We start from the raw sequence: 21581 nt of genomic DNA on the forward strand, positions 1-21581 counted from the left end.
ACAACGGAGGAAGGACTCCATGTCAGTCACCCTTTCCCTAGGGGACCCCAACTGACCATGCATCAGAGCACTGACTCTTGCACTCAAAGTTCTTCATTTTCTCACTTTAAAGAACAGGCAACCCCTTTAAGCGTGTGTCTGTCTTTGCTGCTGTAAGGCACAATTCTGTTTCCTTTGATTGGTTTTTGGAATGCTAGCCTTCGTGGTTATTGGAGTCCCCTTGAGAACCGTTATCCAAGAGATTAAGAATCACAGTGCAGATTTAATGAAGTTTAGCTTACTGGTGGTGAACACGGACTCTTCAGTCCCAGCTGTAGAATTATCTAGGATAACTTCAGCTTCCTCGGGCTCCAGGAAGAATTCAGACCAGAATAATTAGGATTTCATCTCTGTGCTGGTGCTGAAGTCCTCTACAGACTTCCTTGTTTCAGAAGTTGTGCTTTCCCGGCCTTTATGACTTCATTTTTTGCTTTTCTGGGGACTGATCCTGTGAAGTTATAATCATTGTCAGTTCCCTTAGATGCTAATGAGAGTTCAAGGAGCTCAGCACATCTCAGTAGTAACTTGGCACTCTGCAGAACTGGTCCTGTACAGGCCAGTCCTGCAAATTCATCCCATGAGCAGTCCCACTGAAACCAAGAGGACTGCTCACATGAGTCAGGGCAGAAGGGCTGGTGCATTGGAGGTTGAGCCTTAAATTTGGCAGGAAACAACTGAGGTGAGAACACAGCTGAAGCAGCGTGCATGATCTTTGTCAATGGATACCCTTCTGTATGTAACAGTCCTGCAAGCCACCCACATGCAGAGCTCACATAGATTTCAATGGGAGTTCTGTTCAACAAGAGTTTGCAAGATTAATCCTTAATTTGACCATTTAAATTTTATTATACTATATTTGGCATCTATATTACAATGCATGAAGGGTCCATCAGTCTAGCCTTGATGTGTTTTCCTTTTAATAGCACGTTCATATATCTATATCTAAGGTACTATATCATGTGTGTGATTCTATAAATGATTAGATAGGGTTCCAACTTTCTAATCACACAAAACTGAACACATTAGCCCCGCCCCTGCCCCGAGGCCCCACTCCCAACATTCCCCCTCCCTCAGTGGCTTTTTCTCGCCCACCTCACTCACTTTCACTGGGCTGGGGCAGGGGTGCGGGCTCTGGGGTGGGGCTGGGGATGAGGGGTTTGGGGTGCAGGAAGGGAGTCCAGGCTGGGGAGAGGGGCTGAGAGATTCGGAGTGCGGGAGGTGGCTGTGGGTTGAGGCAGGGGTTGGGTCGCAGGGGGGATGAAGGCTCTGAGCTGGGAAGAGGGGCTTGGGGTGCCAGAGGGGGCTCTGGGTTTAGGGGGGGGCTCAAGGCTGGGGCTCACCTCAGGCGGCTCCCAGTCAGTGGCTCAGCGGGGCTAAGGCAGGCTAGTCCCTACCTGTCCTGGTACCGCACTGTGCCCCGGAAGCAGCCAGCAGGTCCAGCAGCTAGGCAGGGGTCCCAGGAGGCTCCGAATGCTGCTCTTGCCCGCAGGCACCACCACCCCCAGCTCTCATTGGCTGGGAGGGCAGAGTCAGTATTCGGGGCAGTGGCAGCACATGGAGGCCCGTGGCTCCCCAACCTAGGCGCCGGACCTGCTGGCCGCTTCTGGGGTACAGCACGGTGCCAGGACAGGTAAGGACTAGCCTGCCTTAGCCCCACAGCACCACTGACTGGACTTTTAATGGCCTGGTTGGAGGGGCTGACTGGAGTCGCCAGGTTCCCTTTTTGACCAGGTGTTCCCATCGAAATCCGGACACCCGGTCACCCTATGATTAGGATATATTTCCTCTCATAGTCTAGCAACAATGGTAGTAGTTAGTCCTGCATGTGTGTAACGCTGATAGACCCCGGTCATCAGCGGGTGGGATCGAACCGGGGACCTCCGGAGCTCAGTGAGTGAGCCTCTGCGGCATGAGCTAAAAGGCAACTGGCCGTTAGCTAAGGCTGTAGAGCAGACTCAATCTCCCTCTCTCTCTTTAAGTGGTCTCGGTGCCACAAGATGGGACAGAACACCACACCCAGAAGGTGTGTGGGTTACATGTGCACTGATACTTTTTGGTATTCTAATAAATGCTTCAAAATGGCCACGAGACTGTATTTATATTCGAACATGTACACTTGTTATTTCTCATTAAATTCCAAAAATGCAAAATTTATCTTTGGGAGACATATGAGGGAATAAACTTAACCAGTGCTCATAAATATCAAGAAGAACCCATGGTAGATGCATAACAAGGTATACTGTATTTCTGCTTTTGCCTGATGCTACTTTGGGAGTTTCCACTATTATATTACAGGAGTAGCGTTCTGTCTGTGCAAATGTCCTACACAAATTATACCAATCATTGGGAAATCCCATTTGATTAAGGGGGGGGGAATAGAAAGTGAAGAGACTGATATAAACAAATGCAAGTCTTATCAGAAAATAAATGGATATTATGAATTCCAATGCATAAATAATATCTTCAAGGGTGCTTATGCTATCCGTCAAAATACTAGGATGGATTTGTAACAATAAATCTGAATTTCCTGGCAATTATAGTTATATCCATATAGCATGTGGCTTCAATTTAATTTTCTCAATTCCCCTCCCCCCCAGAAGTAAAATAAAAAGAAATCTCAATGATCAAAGGTATAAAACAGAATTTTCAGTTCTATTTCTGGCCTCCTTTTCAGTCCATAGCCAATTGTACTGGATGGGTGGCAAACTTGGGGAGGGAATGTGGTTAAGGGAGGAGTTATAATACTAAAAATTGCCATGAAGAAGTCTATTCTTTATAAGGAATAGATGTACCTATTTGGCTAAAGCAAACCTTCATTCAACACTCAAACCAATCTGTTTTTGGTGTTTGAAAATTTTTCATTCCCAAGTCCCTTTGCACTTCCTGTTTCGAGACAGAACTGTAACTAGATGTGCTTCAGTACCAGACAAAAGGCTTTTCGTCTGCTCTCTCCAGCCTTACCAGAAAGAAGAAATACAAAAATCTTAATCTTGTGAGTCTTTCAGTCCAAATTTGCAGACTAAATAGGTTCAGATTATTTGGGCTGAACTGGCATCTGCAGCTAAACATATAAGCAAGGACACTGTTCAGAGCAAAGACTATGTTTCAAAAGACCTGATTTCTGCTCCCTGCTTTGCCAGTGATTTGCTGTGTGACCCTGGGACAGATCACTGTAGTTCTGTCTACACTAAAACCTGTTACCATGTTTGTAACCAGGATGTAACATAATTGATTCCAAAAATGGTTTAGGTCCATTGTCTTCATGTGTTTATTTACGTCGATGGGATCACCTAAATGGGTGTATATAATCAGGTTAAACAATCCTACTTTCTCCCAAATCTCTGTGCAGGAGACCAACCCAAAATTCATTGCATACGTTACAAGGGTCACTAGATGTCTGAGTGTTCCAGGCACTCCAGTTCCCTTCTACCTATGCCAGCCCTTTCTCAGAATATTTTTGGACAAGCATCCAGGAAGTGGTGAGTTGGTTTAAACACGCAGACATTTCCTTCTGTTGACCACAGAGGAAACCTCAGTATTCATTTTAGCCAGACAGCTGACCTTGGTGCTGTTGGTGCATTCACAGCTCCCTGAAGCCTTGAATGGACATCTAATCCGACAGAAAAGTCAGGACCCTACTCACGATCAAGGAATATATCCAGAGAGAAGGTCCAACTACACCTTCCCCACCCCTCCACCAATCAAAGGTCATTTGCCACACATCACATTTTTAAAATATGTAGAGGGCTAGATTTTCAAGTTAATTTTCAGTGTTTAGGAGAGGACGATGAGAAAACTTGGGACACCCTGCTGGAGAGAACTGAAGTAAAGATGCTGATACATCTTTGGTTTCCTCTCCCCCCCTCCTCACCCTTTCTAACTAAATGCCAATCCACCCCTAGTTACAGATCTATCTTTGCTGTGGGACAGAAACAGTGCTTAAAAGATTACATGAACCTGTGGATGACAGGAATCTGGCTTCTGCGCCGTTTGACAACTTAACAGAGCCAATTCACACAAAGCTGCAATGGTGAGGCAATATTGCACTTTGTCTCCAATTCATCTATATGCAAAGGATATCACTCTCACAAGGAAAACCCCACACATTTACTGGAAATGGGTATTTTAAAGCTAGAATATCCTTTCAATCAGTTCTGTGTCTGTTATCCTTACTGTGATTGAGACTATGCATATTAATGGCTGTTGGCCCATTTTTGAGGTGACAATACATCTTTTCCTCCTGAAAATCATGATGGGCAGGTAGACTGACAATTTGCTTCTAGAATTTACACAGTTCACTGAGAAAGGTTATTAAACTAAGCAGCCTAGGGCCTATCTAAAGCCCACTGAAATCAGTGGAAAGGCTCCTAGTGACTTCAATTGGCTTTGGATCAGGCCCAGAGTTGTCAAGTAGAAGACAGATCTGGCTGCAGCTGCATTGGTGAATTGCTGGATTAGAACTCATCCCCTCTAGCCCACTTATTTCTCTGCTGCTTTCTTCTGACCAACCTACACAGGTGTTAAATCCAGAAGAGACCATTATGATAATCTAGTCTGGCCTCCTGCATAACAGGTTGTAGAACCTCATCCAGTAATTTCTGCATTACACCCATAAATTTTGGTAGAACTAGAGCATATCATTTAGAAAGACAAGGAGTCTTGATTTAAAGACTTCATCTGATGGATAATCTACCATCTCACTAGGTAAATTGTTCCAATGGTTAATTGCTCTCACAGTTAAAAAGATGAGTCATATTTGTAGTCTGAATTTCATCCTGTTCTTCTTCCTATTGTCTTCTCTCCTCCTGCTTGACCATCTCTTTTGTCTCCTTCTCTCAGTTCTCGACCCAGTGCCCTGCTCTTGAACCTTCCTTGCTCTCCTTGTTCGCCAGATGACCTCCCCTCTTTACCATCAAATTCCTCCTCAAAACTCTACTTCTTCCATAAGGCCTTCCAATAAATGAGGTGTTTACAAGAAAAAAATCCAATGGCTATCTGGTAATTTGACCGTCAAGCACGTAGCATGATTGTTTTACATGCACCTTTATCGTATGCATGAGGTTACATTTGGACTATACTGACTGCATCTAATTTAGACCCTGATGCTGCAAGGATCAGAACCTTAGACTACAAGATAGTTGGGACAGCAAGCATATTTAATCTGTGGTGCTTGATCAATAATACATAGTAATATAATTAATAGCCTGTGCCATTTTCTTTCTTCCACTAGGGTGCCTGTGTGCTTGTTCAGTCATCTGCAGTGGATGTCTCCAGTTCCCAGACATTCTCCACACTCCTTTGTGTGAGACACAGCAGTGCTTCGGTTGAGTGCTTTGTTAGCCAGCAGTGCAAAGAGTTTCAGGATGTGTGTGTTAATTAAAGGTGTCTATTGAACTTGACTGAGCAGAAACAGGGTGTGCAGAAACCAATACCTCAGAAGAGTAATTCCAGATTAATATGTTCTTGAGTGACTGAAGCATTTTCTGCATTATTCCTATAGAACCATCTGTAGGGGGCTGTCTACTAAGCCTATGACTAAAATGGTCTTTGGTGATAAATTAACACTCACCCTTTGTCCCTTGTTGGCTTCTGTTTCTCCATTACCATATCTTATTTCTCACCTCCCTCAGACTTCCTTGGGTTACTGATGAAGTACCTCTTAAGACCCACCTGTGCTACCCTGTACTGTCAGCTAGATGTATCTGCACAATATCTACACAGGATTGTTTAGAGTGTATGAAGTCCTGAGACCTAAAAGTTAAAATGAAATAATTTGCAAACTAACAGGAAATAAGATTTTAAAAAAAAACACTATGGCATATTGGTTTGCATTTTTGTAATCAACAGTGTGTGTTATAAGCAGGGTTTGGAGGGAGTCTAAGACAAGTTGTTTAAGGAAATGATTGGCATGTTTTTACTGTGAAGGTTGAGGGGAAATTGTCTTTGTGCCAATTTTTACTGCACGTAAGGCTTCATGAATTTTACAAGTCAGAACTTGTATGAAAACTTGTTTCATCCAGTTTTGTTGAACCAAAATCTGGCCTTTGCCTGCATCACTATGTTTTGACATTCTTCTTGAATTTTTCTCTGAACGTTGCACACTTGAAAGTGAGGGATTAGTCGCGTTGGCCAGAGACATGCATTGAGTAGTCAGGCACAGTGCAACCCTCCTCTGCCAACAAACCTCCATCAGGACCTGCCAGCACCTGCTTTTCATGTTATCCCACGACCATTTCTTCTCTTTTTAATAACTTGCTCCACCGCGAATGTCTCCAAAAATGATTATCTGCATTATCTGTTGTGCACTTAACGGCTGACATGTCTGGAAGGAAGCCTCTGCTTACCAGGGTATCGAGCTGAGTTTGTTAAAAGTTTAGTTCAGATTGAAAAATAATGTGAGACATTTGTTAAAATTACAGTCTTCCCTCAAGGCAACTTCCCTGAGGATGTCAAAAGGTTATACCAGCAAAACCCATTACCCACATGTTCTAAAGAGAATGCATCTTTGGGTAAACCTACACATCCCTTGGAGCCTTTGCATAAACTGCACTGACTTCAAATAACTTTGTAATACTGAATAGACTCCAAACAGCACCTCAAAGCAATGCATCTTTAAGAGGAAGAAACCAACCAACCGTCTGCATTGAGGGACAATCCAAGGTGCTCAAATACCTTGTTAATGAGTGGGGCATAATACCCGAGATAAATATAGATCCTAAAATTTCTACCAATAATGTAAATTCATACTCAGGGAAGACCACTTGTCCCCAAAAGCACCACATTATGTATAAATTCAGACATAACTTTTTAAAATATGCCAATTATTTACTCAGACAAAATACATGGCTCCCTCAGGTGGCTGGGGGCTTGAGCTTTGAATGCCCCATTGAATGCTCTTGGTCACCTCGCTGGGGCTCAGCTTGAAAACTCAGAAGTAACACCGTCACCGAACTCCTAAAAATTAAATATGTATTTCACTACAACGATGGGTGTACGTTTGCTTCTGGCCAGGCACTAGGGCAGACTAAGGACCTAAGGTGCTGAAGCTACTATCTAGTGGGGAGATTCACTGACTGCATGACTACACAATACCACAGCTGAGCTTCAAATAAGGAGCCTTGTTGTCCTATTGTTAGCAAACAAGCTGAAAGAAGACCTCATTTGGAAAACGATGTTTACGTCCTTTACAGCTAGCATGTTTGAATAGGCAGCTAGGACAAACGGGGGCTAGAGATCACCAGGGAATGCCAGAGTCACCTAATGAAGCCCTCGCCTTTAACTTGAGATGCAACATGAAAATGAGTCTCTCGCTGGGTAATGAGAGAGAAAAAAAGAACTGTTCTTCAACTACAGGGTGCATAAAGGAAATAGAGACAGTATCACGGGATAGGGACAGAGCAGGAGTCAGGTCTAATGGTTAGAATGAGAGCTGCTAGCCAGGAACTGGAGCCCATGGTCAGAGCTGGAGTCAGTATCCAGAGCGCAGCATCCAAACCAGAGTCAGAGGCCATATGCCAGAGCCAAGGGTCAGAGCTGAAGTAAGAGATCAGGAACTGGAGCCAAGGATCAGAACCAGGTTACCTGGAGTGAGGCAAGGCTGAGGCCAAGGCAGGAGTGGGGCTGAAGCAGGGCTGGAAACAAAGCAGCAGGACTGGGAACAAGCAGGCAAAGGAGCTATTGAAGCCATGAAGAATGCTTTGAGCAGCTGCCGCTGGGCTTAAGAGCCAGTCTGCTGACTCTTCCAACCAAACAGGTGGCATAGCCAACGAGGCAGCCGATTACAGGCCAGCTGTGCTCCTTAGGTTGCCTGGAGACTGGCTCTGCTGCAGGCCCTGCTTTCTGACAGACAGGCGCTGCTTCAAGACAAATAACAATAGCAGCAATCTAAATCAAGGACATATGTACTGAAGAGCTGGAGCCCTCTCTCAGAATGGGCAAATCATTTCAAGTTAAATGAAAAGTGACCTCCACTTTCTCCTAAAACTTGAAAAGAACCTAAACTGAATCTTCTGACAAGCAAAAGGATTTGGGGGAACTGCCGTATTTATTTTAAAAAAAGGAGGACTTTTTTTTAAAGGTTAGGCACCTTAGAGACTAACAGATGTATTTGAGCATAAGCTTCCGTGAGCTACAGCTCACTTCATCGGATGTAGTCTCTAAGGTGCCACAAGTCCTCCTTTTCTTTTTGAGAATTCAGACTAACACAGCTGCTACTCTGAAACCCGTATTTTTTAAGTTTTCTAGACTTCTGGATGTCCTTGTTCTGGCTGGTACTCGAAGCACACCTCTCTGCATTGTATTTCTACCCTACCTATAGTAGAAAACACCTCCAATTTTGAGGTATCCAGTCTAGTTTTGTAGACTCACAAAGTTTAGACAGTTCTGCTAAGTATCCAAATTTTTATCTACAAGAACTTCCAAATATCCTGAGATTCAACCTTCACTAGTCTTCATTTTTCTCCTTAATTTCCCCACACCCGTCAGTATGATGATACAGATCAGTTCCCTGCGCAAACTCCTGCCTAAGTGGCTTTGGCAACATTAGATTACTGGACAGAGCATACAGAAGCATATTATCATCATCACAAATCATCAGGGTTCAAACTTACCATCAGAAAACAGTAACAGTCAGTGGAAGAGTGTGGATTGGAGTTTTCAAAAGTACTGAACATTGGTCTAACTCAGCTTCCATTGAAGTCAATGAGTTAGGCCAAAACACAGTGCTTTTGAATATCCCAGACTATGCAGACGACTGTACAGTTCCATCTGACATCTCAGTAGATTTTTTTCCCCTCTAGTCATAATAAAGGAGACAAAGGGCAAAATGCCTCTGCAACATGGTCAAGAGCCATGAAGCGGAATTGGTTTCACACAGGCAGGGTGTTGCATGTGAAATGAATGATTTAGAACACCCTTCCAGTTCAAATACAAATTCAGTTATTGGTAAGTCTTTGCTCAAAAGCACCAATGATTTACATGGCATTTTTTCCAGCATGTTACTTCACTTCATAGTATGAAAAAATGTCTGTACACAATAAGAGAAAGTAAGTCAACATGACGGCATGATTTGCTAATGCTCTGAACCTGCACAATTGCTGATGTTTATGGTAATCCTTCATCTTTTGGTAATTATTGTAGTTCAAAAAGAAAAGGAGTACTTGTGGCACCTTAGAGACTAACCAATTTATTTGAGCATAAGCTTTCGTGAGCTACAGCTCACATCATCCGATGAAGTGAGCTGTAGCTCACGAAAGCTTATGCTCAAATAAATTGGTTAGTCTCTAAGGTGCCACGAGTACTCCTTTTCTTTTTGCGAATACAGACTAACACTGCTGTTACTCTGAAACCTATTGTAGTTCAGTATTTTGCAATTAGCACCATAGAAACTTATTAATTTCTGACAATTTGTAACAAAATGTTATTGGCTTATAATTATGTATTTGCAGGTCTCATGGCTCTGTGACTAGAATCCCTTTTAACAAATAAAAATCTTGTATTTCCACTCATATAAAACAAACTGAAGAATCCAAGTCTGAAGTAAGGTTAGTTCAAGTTATTTGCTATTTCTAATCGAATATTGAAAAAGCTTTGGAAAATAATTGCAGAGTAACACGAGAGAGAAAAAGAGAGCGAAGAATAAGCAAGGCAGTGTACTTTGGGGATTGCAAATTAATTCAGTCTAATTTGTATTATATAGTAACATCTTGGTGTGCAGGGTTTAACCATCTTGTAAATAAATCAAGCACTGTAAAACAGTAGGAAATACTTTACACACACACACACACACACAAGAATGGCTCCATCCCTGCCAAAAGGCGATCCATCTTTTATTATAATGATGTGGTTTAACATTATAAATTGACTTGAAGAAATCTATCCAAACAGATTTGACCCCCATGAATACCCACAACACAACTACACTGGCAACACATTTTCCATTGTATGCAACAATTGTAGCTTCTTCATCTTTCCACAGATCAAAAAGTGAAGGCTAGGGCCACAGAGAACGATGTGATGTTGAGACTTTAAAATTAAATACACTTTCTCATGTATATTGTCTACATTTAATAAGAGGGGCAAATCCTGCAACCGCATTAAGGCAAAATGGAAGAAAGTCTGCAGGCTTTCGTCCACACTTATTGTATGTTAAATATGGATGGATTATTGAGAAATTATTCACTGAGTCTTAAACACTGCATCTTACATACTTTTAAAGCTCAATGAATGCATTTTTAAAAATAAATAGATAATTAATTTATAATAACTTATTAAATCTATATTAAATCCTCCTTTGAGGCAACTGAATTAACAAACGAGACTGGAGGGATGAACTGTGCAGCCATGCCCCAACAAAGTCACTTTTTTCACTGCACTTTTTCACTATACACGGAAGTTCACTATTACCAGAATTGTAATTCATACACTGCAATTTACTGGAAGAATTTCAAGCTTTGAATCAACCTCACTCTTATTGGAGTTTACCTATATCGGAGATCACAGAAGCATGTCTCACTGGATGTGTACACACACACTATGATGACAAAAGCAGTGACTGTGATAAGTCATATAAATAAGAGTGAGAAATGCCAAAGATAAGGTTGCACGTTGCTTATCAGTTTTCAGTTGCTCAGAACTTTTTGGAACTCACTTTTTCAGATGAAATTTACCAGGCTTGCTCCCTGCTTGTCGTCGTCTTCTTTTTTTTTGTTAAAGTTTGAGAAAAAATAGTTCAGTCATTTTCAAGTACTTGGAGAGTTTTAAAACAAATACAATTTTCCTCTCCTGAAACAATTTTTGCAACCTACTTTATCAGACTAGCTCTGCAGCTGAAACAGTTTGTGGCGGAGAGATGAAATTTGGGTATGGAAAAAACCTTCATTGAGGAGAGAGGCCTCTGAACGTGCTGATGTAATTTGGTTGTGATTTGACCAAGAACTGTACATTAAGCATGCAGGGTATATTTTGCATTGTGGTTCTCGCAAATCTGAAAAGCAGGCACTCACGAAAGGCTGTGGTGAAGGCGCACAAATAGGTAACCTAGTTACGTAGCGTACTGAAGTTATGATTAGGGAGGGCTATTGCAAAGATTTGCCAAGATGTTCTGAGGCTAAGCCAAGGGAATTCTGTGGCCCTTGGAATTTGCAAAGGGCACTGTGTTGCAGCACACTTTAGGCTGGGTGATGGGCCACATAGGAATCACTGAGAATGTTGGTCGGTGCAAAAGGATTGCAGAGGCCTGCTCGCATATTTGGTAAGGTTGGGCAGTAGGGAGCACTGCTCTAATGTACCGGAGGAGCTCTGTACTAGGGAAGGCAGGAAGGTGTAGCACACGCTGTGTAAGATTATATTTGATAGACACTATGCAATTATGTCATTAAAGAGCACTGTAACAATTCATACACCCAGGCCGGGCTGTATTAAGGTTGCACGTGCAACCTTATCTTTGGCATTGCTTACTTTTGAGTGCTTAGCCACACAATCAGGTTTTGCATGCACTGATCATGATCATCTACTACAGGGGGATGCTGTCTATCAGGAAGAGTAGCGAAAGTCCCAAATTGCCTCAGTTCATTGCATTGCACTCCTTTACTTTACTCACTATAGTGCCAAATCTACTGCCTTATTCTAACTTTGAGCATCTGGCCTTTTTACAGGGGTCTCAAGGCAGTGGGGAGTGGGAATGTAATTCTCCCTTCTGCAGGCAGCTACTGCTGCATCTAATGGAGCCCTCCTCTTTCCCTTCATATTAGGCTGTTGCTGTTGGTAGCTCCTCTGAGGAGCAATCCCCCCCACCTGGTTTCTACGCTTCCTCTGATCGGCTTCAAGCCTGCATAAGCAGTGGCTCATGCAGAGCGCCCATAGGGATAGAATTCATAGCTCACAGTGGGTTTCAGTGTGTGTATATACAAGTCCCGCTAAACTCATTACTATTAGTTATCTACATTATACTAGCATCTAGAGTCTAAACCCAATATCAGAACCCCATTGTGGCAGGCATCATGCACCCACATAGATGGAGACTGTCTCTGCCCTAAATAGATTACCGTGTAAACATGCAAGACAGGAAAAAGCAGCACCAGGAGGGAAGTGACATGCCCAAGGTCACCTACGAGGCCAGTTGCAGAGCCAAGAATAGAACCAGGTCTCTTGAGTCCCAAACCGGTGCTCTATCCACTAGATCAACCCGCCTCTCATGAGAAACATGACTTTATCTGTCACTCTGCTTTATTCTAGAGGGATAAAAGTGTGACCTCAACCATCAAATCCATAGAAGTCAGGACCAAAAATAGTTTTTCTATTTTTTTTCAATATTTAAAAATACAATCAGTGCCCTGAATTGATTTGTCCTGCGACTGTATTCGAAAGTCTCTCTGGAATAGTATATTTTACCCATCAAGAGGTAGGTTTATAGTTTTATACTCACAAATAAATCTTATTTCCCCCCCTGTAGTAAATTTTTATGGGGAGAGTTTTTTGTGGGGCCTTTTTGTTTTTTTTCACACTCTTTCAGGAATGGCTGTAATTATTCTATAAATAACTGGAACATATGGAATGCTTTACTCCAAGCACTGGAACAGAGTGCTATAAAAATGATGAGCACTCAGAGTTTATTAGAGGTGGGTTTCCCTTCCCCTCTCATGTGTTCTGTACTACTTACTTACTGTGAAATTCTAATGAAATCACACTGTGTAGGCGGTTATGAAACAGCTATGAAAGGATTTGCCTGCATTACAAAGGGTTTACTGTTAATTAGCTCTTGTATACATACACTGTATATAAAAACAATCTTTTGTTTGTGAAGGGATGATTAGTTGGGAGAGTGTGCTTTGTTAATAGGAAGAAAGTATGAGGATATTGTAATTTGAGTTAATAACTACACATCGTTTTATGTAACCACTTCACAGTGGGGGACCAGGCTAATTAGCTTCTGTTAGTTAAAAGAAAACGTGAAGCTCATATAGTTAGGGTATAAATCAATACAGGTTTATTCAGGGAACATCTTAAGGTGCTGTTTCCTTGTCATTCCCTCCCTGATTACATCTTCAGTTTTATGATAGATCTCAGATCAGAAAAATAGCAGCTTCACCCCTTACTTAAGGAATTCTTTTCCTTAACGCCCCTACTCTACTGGTGCTACATTGATGACATCTTCATCGTTTGGACCCATGGAAAAGAAGCCCTTGAGGAATTCCACCATGATTTCAAGAATTTCCATCCCACCATCAACCTCAGCCTGGACCATTCCGCACAAGAGATCCACTTCCTGGACACTATGGTGCGATGGTCACATAAACACCTCCCTATACCGGAAACCTACTGACCGCTATTCCTACCTACATGCCTCCAGCTTTCACCCTGACCACACCACACGATCCATCGTCGACAGCCAAGCTCTGCGATACAACCGCATTTGCTCCAACCCCTCAGACAGAGACAAACACCTACAAGATCTCTATCAAGCATTCTTACAACTAAAATACTCACCTGCTGAAGTGAAAAAACAGATTACAGAGCCCGAAGAGTACCCAGAAGTCACCTACTACAGGACAGGCCAAACCAAGAAAATAACAGAACGCCACTAGCCATCACCTTCAGCCCCCAACTAAAACCTCTCCAACGCATCATCAAGGACCTACAACCTATCCTGAAGGGTGACCCATCACTCTCACAAATCTTGGGAGACAGGCCAGTCCTTGCCTACAGACAGCCCCCCAACCTGAAGCAAATACTCACCAGCAACCACACACCACACAACAGAACCGCTAACCCAAGAACCTATCCTTGCAACAAAGCCCGTTGCCAACTGTGCCCACATATCTATTCAGGGGACACCATCACAGGGCCTCATAACATCAGCCACACTATCAGAGGCTCGTTCACCTGCACATCTACCAATGTGATATATGCCATCATGTGCCAGCAATGCCCCTCTGCCATGTACATTGGTCAAACTGGACAGTCTCTACGTAAAAGAATAAATGGACACAAATCAGACGTCAAGAATTATAACATTCAAAAACCAGTCGGAGAACACTTCAATCTCTTTGGTCACTCGATTACAGACTTAAAAGTTGCAATTCTTCAACAAAAAAACTTCAAAAACAGACTCCAACGAGAGACTGCTGAATTGGAATTAATTTGCAAACTGGATACAATTAACTTAGGCTTGAATAGAGACTGGGAGTGGATGGGTCATTACACAAAGTAAAACTATTTCCCCTTGTTTATTCCCCCTCCATCCCCCACTTTTCCTCAGACGTTCTTGTCAACTGCAGGAAATGGCCCACCTTGATTATCACTACAAAAGGTTCCCCCCACCCCCGGCTCTCCTGCTGGTAATAGCTCACCTTAAGTGATCACTCTCATTACAGAATGTATGGTAACACCCATTTTTTCATGTTCTCTATGTACATAAATCTCCCCACTGTATTTTCCACTGCATGCATCCGATGAAGTGAGCTGTAGCTCACGAAAGCTTATGCTCAAATAAATTTTTTAGTCTCTAAGGTGCCACAAGTCCTCCTGTTCTTTTTGCTAGATACACATTAACGCTACTGAATTTAATCCAGGGCCTGGCTTGGATAACTGAATTGGGCAGTTAAATTCTGTGGAAAAAGACCACATCTGTATTGCTGGGCATTGTTTTGTTTGTTTGTTTTAAAAAATAAGATGATGGAGTTTCTCTCTTCACACTCCCTCTCTCTACCCCCCTTTCAATTACTCCTAAAGTCTCATAATCATTACAGCTGGAATTTTCAAAGGCACCTGAGGGAATAGGTCTCAGCTCCTACTGAAATTCAGTTGGAGCTAGGCATATACAGTAGCTCCTTTAGGCTCCCTGGAAAATCCCAGTGTACATCTCTCCATGGTATACATGATTCACCTCCGTTTTCCTCTGTGTTTTCAGGAAAGGATTGGTGTGCAAACATTTCCCAATTAAATTAGCTGAGAATACCAGTGTTCAAAAGCATTCTGATCACGCCCCCTCATTTCCCTCCTCCTTCCCCCTTCTCCCCCCGCCCCGGGCTTGGTATGTACCATATGCTGAGGTTCTGGAGAGCAAGGGGTGATATAGGAATAAACTCTGCCATCTCTGTGCCAGCTAAGGACTCCCCTTTGCTTTAGGAATTCTCAGTTGGCAAGGTCTGTCCCATTTCTGGTTCCTTAGTGTCACTGGAGCACCTCAAAGAGGCAGATGCCAGTGAGAGAATCTGCTCCTAAAGTCAGCGTAACACATAAATTACAATCAGATACCACCATGCTAGACATCACTTAAACACAACAGAATGTGTCAGAAACGTGGAGAACTATGGCTTTCCACAGTATTACCAGAACTACAGTGCAGTACCTCCTATCGTTACCAGAGCTGGAATTTGGCAACTAGCCACAAATAAAAGAGATGTTCATTTCTCCCATGAGCTCTAAAAGCTTTTACTGGTTAGTTTAAGGAGACATTTACTCTCTTTATAGTTTGAACTTTTTCCGGTAGTTAACAATGTGGTGAAACCCTTTGCAAAGATAAACTTAATTTATCGAAAACACATTTGGGTCGCTGTGGAACAAAGGATCGGTGTATTTATAGATCTAACAGGCAATCTAACAGCTGTTTGGATATCAATCAACTGGTCTAGAGGAAAGGGGTAAAATATTCCTCCTTTGTAAGTGCCATTCAGATGGAAATGAGAAAATAAAAGCATTTCTAACATCACATGATGTGGAATTCTACTAGGAAATGTTAGGAGTAAAAATCCCTGAATAAAGGGGTTATAATGTATAACTATTAAAGGCTCTAGACACAAGCTGAAAGAGGGTATGTTTTGAAATTTCACTGCTGGTCTTTTGGAAAACAAGTAGTGTAGCACACATCTGATTCATCTTTATTAAACACTACAGTAAAAATTCCTTTGCTATCCTACCAGACTCTTGCAAAAGTCTTCAGGCCAATGGATCATGGCAAAAACAATTTGCAAATTGCAAAACTGGAAAGAAAAACAGCATTGCTTTGAAAATGGAAGCAGATGAAGGAAGTGAGAAATATTTCATTTGTCTGCATTACAGACTTTGTTCTCATCTTCTGCTGGCTGGTTGAACAACAGAGCACTCTGCCTCTCAATCCAGTACTGATTCAAGTCAATGTGCAGCAATAGTGAAGGTGCAGACTAGACATTAATGACCTGAAGTAGGTCATGGTGGATAAAAGATAGCTAGAGGAATATGTAAAGCGTTCCATTTAAAGTGAACTAGACACACTTTGGTTTTCACCACTTGCATCACACAGAAAATATACCATTTTTGCCAGTGCACCTTTGCTTATTTTTTTGTCCCAAACAAAGGGCATAATTTAAAAATGGATAATTAAAAAACAAAAACAAATATAGGTTTGGAAGCCATAAACTGGCTCTGAAATTTCTTACATAGGTTTAAAAGTGACAGAACATACACATCTTAAAATTTAATCACATTTACATGGCCATCATTGGCACAAAATAAGTGTAGCAAAGCTGTCAGTTCTAAAGGAAACATTCTTTCTTTGAAATGGTTCTCCAGATTCCATAATTGAGGGTCACTCATTACTCAGACTGAATGGAGCAGGACATGCCTCATTTGAATGGATTAAAACACCTACTTTAATTTTCACACCCACACACCCCTCAGTAGTCTGTTTTACTGACTTGACATTAGATCACAGATTCAGAGAGATGAATTCACTTGTCTACACTTCTTAAAATAAAAGGATCTGATAGTGCATTGTTCTTTTTAAGGTCTTGAAAAATGACAGCATACTAGCAACTATCATCTGTAGCATACTTCCACATTAGTGTTTGCAGTGTTGTTGTAACCATGTTGGCCCCAGGATATGGGCAAGACTATGTGGGTGAGGTAATATCTTTTACTGGTCCGACTTTTGTTGGTGAAAGAGACAAGCGTTCAAGCCTGGTCCCAGACCTGAAGAACAGCTCTATGTAAACTCAAAATGTCTCTTTCGGCAACAGAAGTTGGGCCAATAAAAGATATTACCTCATCCAGCTTGTCTCTCACATATTTCATTACTCATTTTACAACATAAATTTAGGATCTGATCTAACAGACAATGACATTAATGAGAGTGTTTCCATTCATTTCAATGTACATTGGATCTTGGAGATTTAAGTAAGTTTCTAGACAATAAATCCATCTTCTGAATTCAAAGTTAAGCTTACAGTTCTGCCAGTTAAATCAAACAGTGAATAGTCGGATGTGTTCTCTCCCTATTGTGCTAACAATATTAAGCAGCTTTATTTAAAATATGTATACTGGAGACCACAGCTGATGTACACGACTGGCATGATGTCATTACTTACCAATAACCGTTCCAATACAAAGCATTTATCATATTATTAAGATTTTGTTTATTCCATTCTCATTTTAAAATACAATATTGCAAATAATTAAAAAACACAACTAAGGCCGCAATCATGCAAATCACTTAAGCACGTCCTTAACTTTAACCATGTGTGTGGTTCTGTTGAAGCTGTTTAGGTTAAGTATGTGCTAAAATGCTTTGCTCATTTGAGGCCAAAGGGCTTGATCCAAAGCTTAGTGAAGGCAATGAAGTCAAGATTTTCAGACGTGCCTGTTGATTTAGGGCACCTCAGCTTTTGGTGCACAGTCTGAGATTCTTTAAGAGGCCCTCATTTTCAAAGAGTCTTAAGCTGGGCCTTTTAAAACTGAGGCACCCATGATCACCAGGCACGTCTGAAAATCTGGACCTCTTCCCATTCACTGCATTGGGCTTTGGAACAAATATTAACGGATCTTGCCATTTAAGATTTGGCTAGCATTTCTAGTTGTATGTTTTTCATACCACTCTGCCTTGAGCATAAACACTATCAGTCAACAACTAGAAAATAAGGAGTTTCATGTTGAATAGGTAACCTGGAGGCATGGAAACATTTTTTAAAAAAACATTCAGCTCCTCTGAGATTCATCATATTAATCTTCTGGTATCATTGTAAGGAAATGTTCAAGACAAACCAAGGAGAACCAGCTAGAATGTTTTATGAGGTGAAGTTGGTTGAAAGGAAAAAATCCTAGTCAGGGTCTAGACCCTGAGAGCCTGGAGGCTATACTAACCAGTTTGAATTGACAATAAATACAATGAAAAAAAATATATAGGACATGAATGGGATACAACAAAGGGGAACACGGAGGCCTAACTTAAACTCAAACGTATGTAGATTCTTCCTACATAAATTTGGCTTGGTCATTATGGATGCATTTTAGAACAAACCTGATGCAAGGAGAGACTGAATTTCTCAACTTCCAGTACCATTTTTGAATGCCAAATTAACAATGAAGTAGCTACAGCTGGTCAACAATTTTTGAGATTTTTCTTTGGTCGAAAAATAGTTTTGTCTGTGTTGCAATGTTTTATGAACACAGTTTAATTTTGAGGAAACTTAAATTAAAAAAAAAGGTTTTTTCACTTAGTTGCAATTCAATTTTTTTTCATTTTGGCTTTCAAAAACCAAAACTAAATGAAGAACAGGAGGACTTGTGGCACCTCAGAGACAAACAAATTTATTTGAGCATAAGCTTTCGTGAGCTACAGCTCACTTCATCACTCAAATAAATTAATTCGTCTCTAAGGTGTCACAAGTACTCCTTTTCTTTTTGCAGATACAGACTAACACTGCTGCTACTCTGAAAACTAAATGAGAATCTCAATTAAATGAAATGTTTTGTTTTGTTTAGTTGTGAATTTTTGTTGACAAAACATTTGAAATTGAAAAAAAAAAGTCATACAGAATAGCTATGGGGATTTTGCAACCAATTCTATTAATGGCATAGCTAATTTTTTTTCAAACTGTAAAGCAATCGAAAAGCTGAGTTGTATATCCTATAAATTATGATACACTTTACACACTCTAATTCATATTTCTAACCCAGCTGGTTAGTACAACTCTCCTATGGTAACTGGGGAAGGATCCTGAGGTACAAGATGGAAAGATGGAGGATGTTACCTAGCATGCTGTGGTAAGGTGGACTGGCGTGTCCATGGATAGTAAATGCAGTCATGACTAGTGGGGCCTCTACACCTGCAGGCAATTACAGAACAGAAAATATCATTCGCCATTCACAGGGACATGCACACACGCGCCCTTGCCCACACGTGGAGTATGGGAGGGGGACAGTGGGAGCAAGCACTCAGCAAGTACCTATCCATCAGGCCGATGCAGTCCTCAATACGGGGGCCTATGCACCTGCAGCAAATCCAAATTGAAAAACAGGGAGAGAAAGAGAGAAAAATCCGTTATTTACAGACAGAAAAAACAAGAGTCTCCCCCCTGCCGTGTTCCAAACTGTTAATTATAATTCTCGAAAGACACCCAAGGCATCGTGAAATTCCAGCTTGTGACACAAAGTACAGACAGCAGAGAACAATAAAAGCAGCACCAGCAGCATAAGGTTGGACCAATCTTGGCTCGAACAATACTTAAGGCAGGTTTCATCTGCTTACGTGGGAGGCCTAACAATACAGTTGCCTTTTTGGCTGTTGTTTAAAGTATCAGACCAGTGATTACTGCACACAGGCTGCTCATTTGCACGGCTCAAGATCTACAGGAGCTAGGTGGAGAACTATTTTCCTTAATTCATGTTGTTCATACTGTACTCACTCATAGACAGGGTCATGGCAGGAATATTTTGAGCCCTGTCATCCCCTCATCTCAGGGCAGCTGAGAAGCAGAAGTGGGCAAGGCATGAGGGGGAGTGGAACCTGTCTTTGTCACCCAGTCTTCTTCCATGAAGCCCCTTAGCTGGGATCAAGCCGTGGCGGCAGAGGAAGCTTGCCACTTTCCAGAGCATCATCTCACACCAAATCCACGGGGCTGATCCGCAATGATTTTCCACAGCGTGGCATCTCCTTCTGCAGCCCCAAAGGGAGGGTGAGCTCCAAGAGCAGCAACTAGTAAAGGAGCCCTAAGTAGCATGGTGTTACCAGAATTGTGCCACCAAGGCCTTCGGGGAACCAGCAACAGGCACAGAGCCTCTGTGAATCCTGGGCAATCGACTGCTTTTGGAAGACCGAACAGCCTTGAGCGAAGCAGATGCTGAGTGAGGATTTAAGTCCCGATCCTGCAAACCGCTCCTCGTGGGCAAGACTCCTGTGCCCACACGGAGCCCCACTGAAGTCAGTGGGGATCTGCCTCCATTGAGCTGCTTATGGGACAGGGGACCTTATGGAGTTCCCTATCCCCTCGGCAGGAGCAGTCTATGATGCGGATGGCAGGATACTTAAATGGAAAGTCAATTGTGGCATGAAGATAGTGGCCAGGATTTTCAGAAAATTGGTGCCTACAAAGTTAAGCTCCTTCTTCAATATTTAGGAACTCAAACAAAAAGCCTGAGTTTCAGAAGTGCTGAACACCCACCAACGCTGCTAGGTCCTTGGGATTCATGAATAGCAAACCATGCATTTAGGTCTTTAAATAAGGGCCAAGGAGCTGGGATTTTCCAAGGAGCTTAAGGGAAGCAACTCTCTGAAAATCCCAGACTTTCATAGATTCATAGATACTAAGGTCAGAAGTGACCATTAGGATCATCTAGTCCGACCTCCTGCACAACGCAGTCCGCAGAATCTCACCCACCCACTCCTGCAAAAAACCTCTCACCTATGTCTGAGCTATTGAAGTCCTCAAATCGTGGTTTAAAGACTTCAAGGAGCAGAGAATCCTCCAGCAAGTGACCCGTGCCCCATGCTACAGAGGAAGGCGAAAAACCTCCAGGGCCTCTTCCAATCTGCCCTGGAGGAAGATTCCTTCCCAACCCCAAACATGGTGATCAGCTAAACCCTGAGCATATGGGCAAGATTCACCAGCCAGATACCCAGATACTTTCATTTCTGTTCTGACAGAAGGAGATCTGAGACAGATTTGAGGGAGTTTAAATAGGCTCCCATGGGGTCTTCTCTCCGCCTCGCGATCACTTGCCACTTATGAACTCTTACTTCCTTTAAAATAAAATATTTAAATATCAATCTGCCTTTAAAAAATAAATTCACTGATTTCACTGAAGTCTGGTGTCCCTGCCCATTTTATCTCGGGAGGAGCAGTATAACACTGCACCTCAGTTCTTGTTTGCTTACTGACATTTTTATTTTTGCATAAATGCTGTGACAGGCAAACAAAAACAGATTGCAAAGGTTGCCTTAATAATGAACTCAAGCAGAATTCTGTACATGAAGTGGATACACTTAATGGCCGGGTCGCTAGACAGCGTGCATCGTGGCAGGCTTGGATTTAAATACAATTCATAGTGTAAAGTACAGAGAACTCTGACAGGCACTTTTGAAATTTCAGCTGTCTGGGGCTTCAAGGGTTTATATTCTGTCCAGCCTCAGGCACATCTGTAACATTTCTTCTTCCTCATATGGCATGCTCAGCAGTTCCCAAAAAAAAACAGCTCAGTAATGAAGGAGGCAGAAAAGTTGTTCAGAGCACCCATTCTCTAGCATGACAAAAGCTGCTGAGCTCAGACCCTTGCTATAAATAAAAAGAAGG

General features: G+C 42.0%; 1 protein-coding gene across 6 annotated transcripts in view; it reads right to left on the minus strand.

Annotated features, from left to right (window-relative positions):
• The window catches only part of ERBB4 (erb-b2 receptor tyrosine kinase 4), a 974133-nt gene that overhangs the window by 182020 nt on the left and 770532 nt on the right, over window positions 1-21581 (minus strand). For 2 of the 6 annotated variants that reach the window (XM_078848027.1, XM_078848026.1), the window contains exons 16-17: window positions 19239-19283; window positions 19044-19118 (exon numbers count right to left, since the gene is read on the minus strand). In XM_078848027.1, the coding sequence (XP_078704153.1) occupies window positions 19044-19118; window positions 19239-19283 (120 nt within the window). The remainder of the gene's footprint in view (window positions 1-19043; window positions 19119-19238; window positions 19284-21581) is intronic. The other 4 variants (XM_073306718.2, XM_073306716.2, XM_073306720.2 and 1 more) reach the window with 2 other exon arrangements.

The sequence above is a fragment of the Lepidochelys kempii genome, chromosome 11, assembly GCF_965140285.1.
Source record: "Lepidochelys kempii isolate rLepKem1 chromosome 11, rLepKem1.hap1, whole genome shotgun sequence".
Classification (NCBI taxonomy): domain Eukaryota; kingdom Metazoa; phylum Chordata; order Testudines; family Cheloniidae; genus Lepidochelys; species Lepidochelys kempii.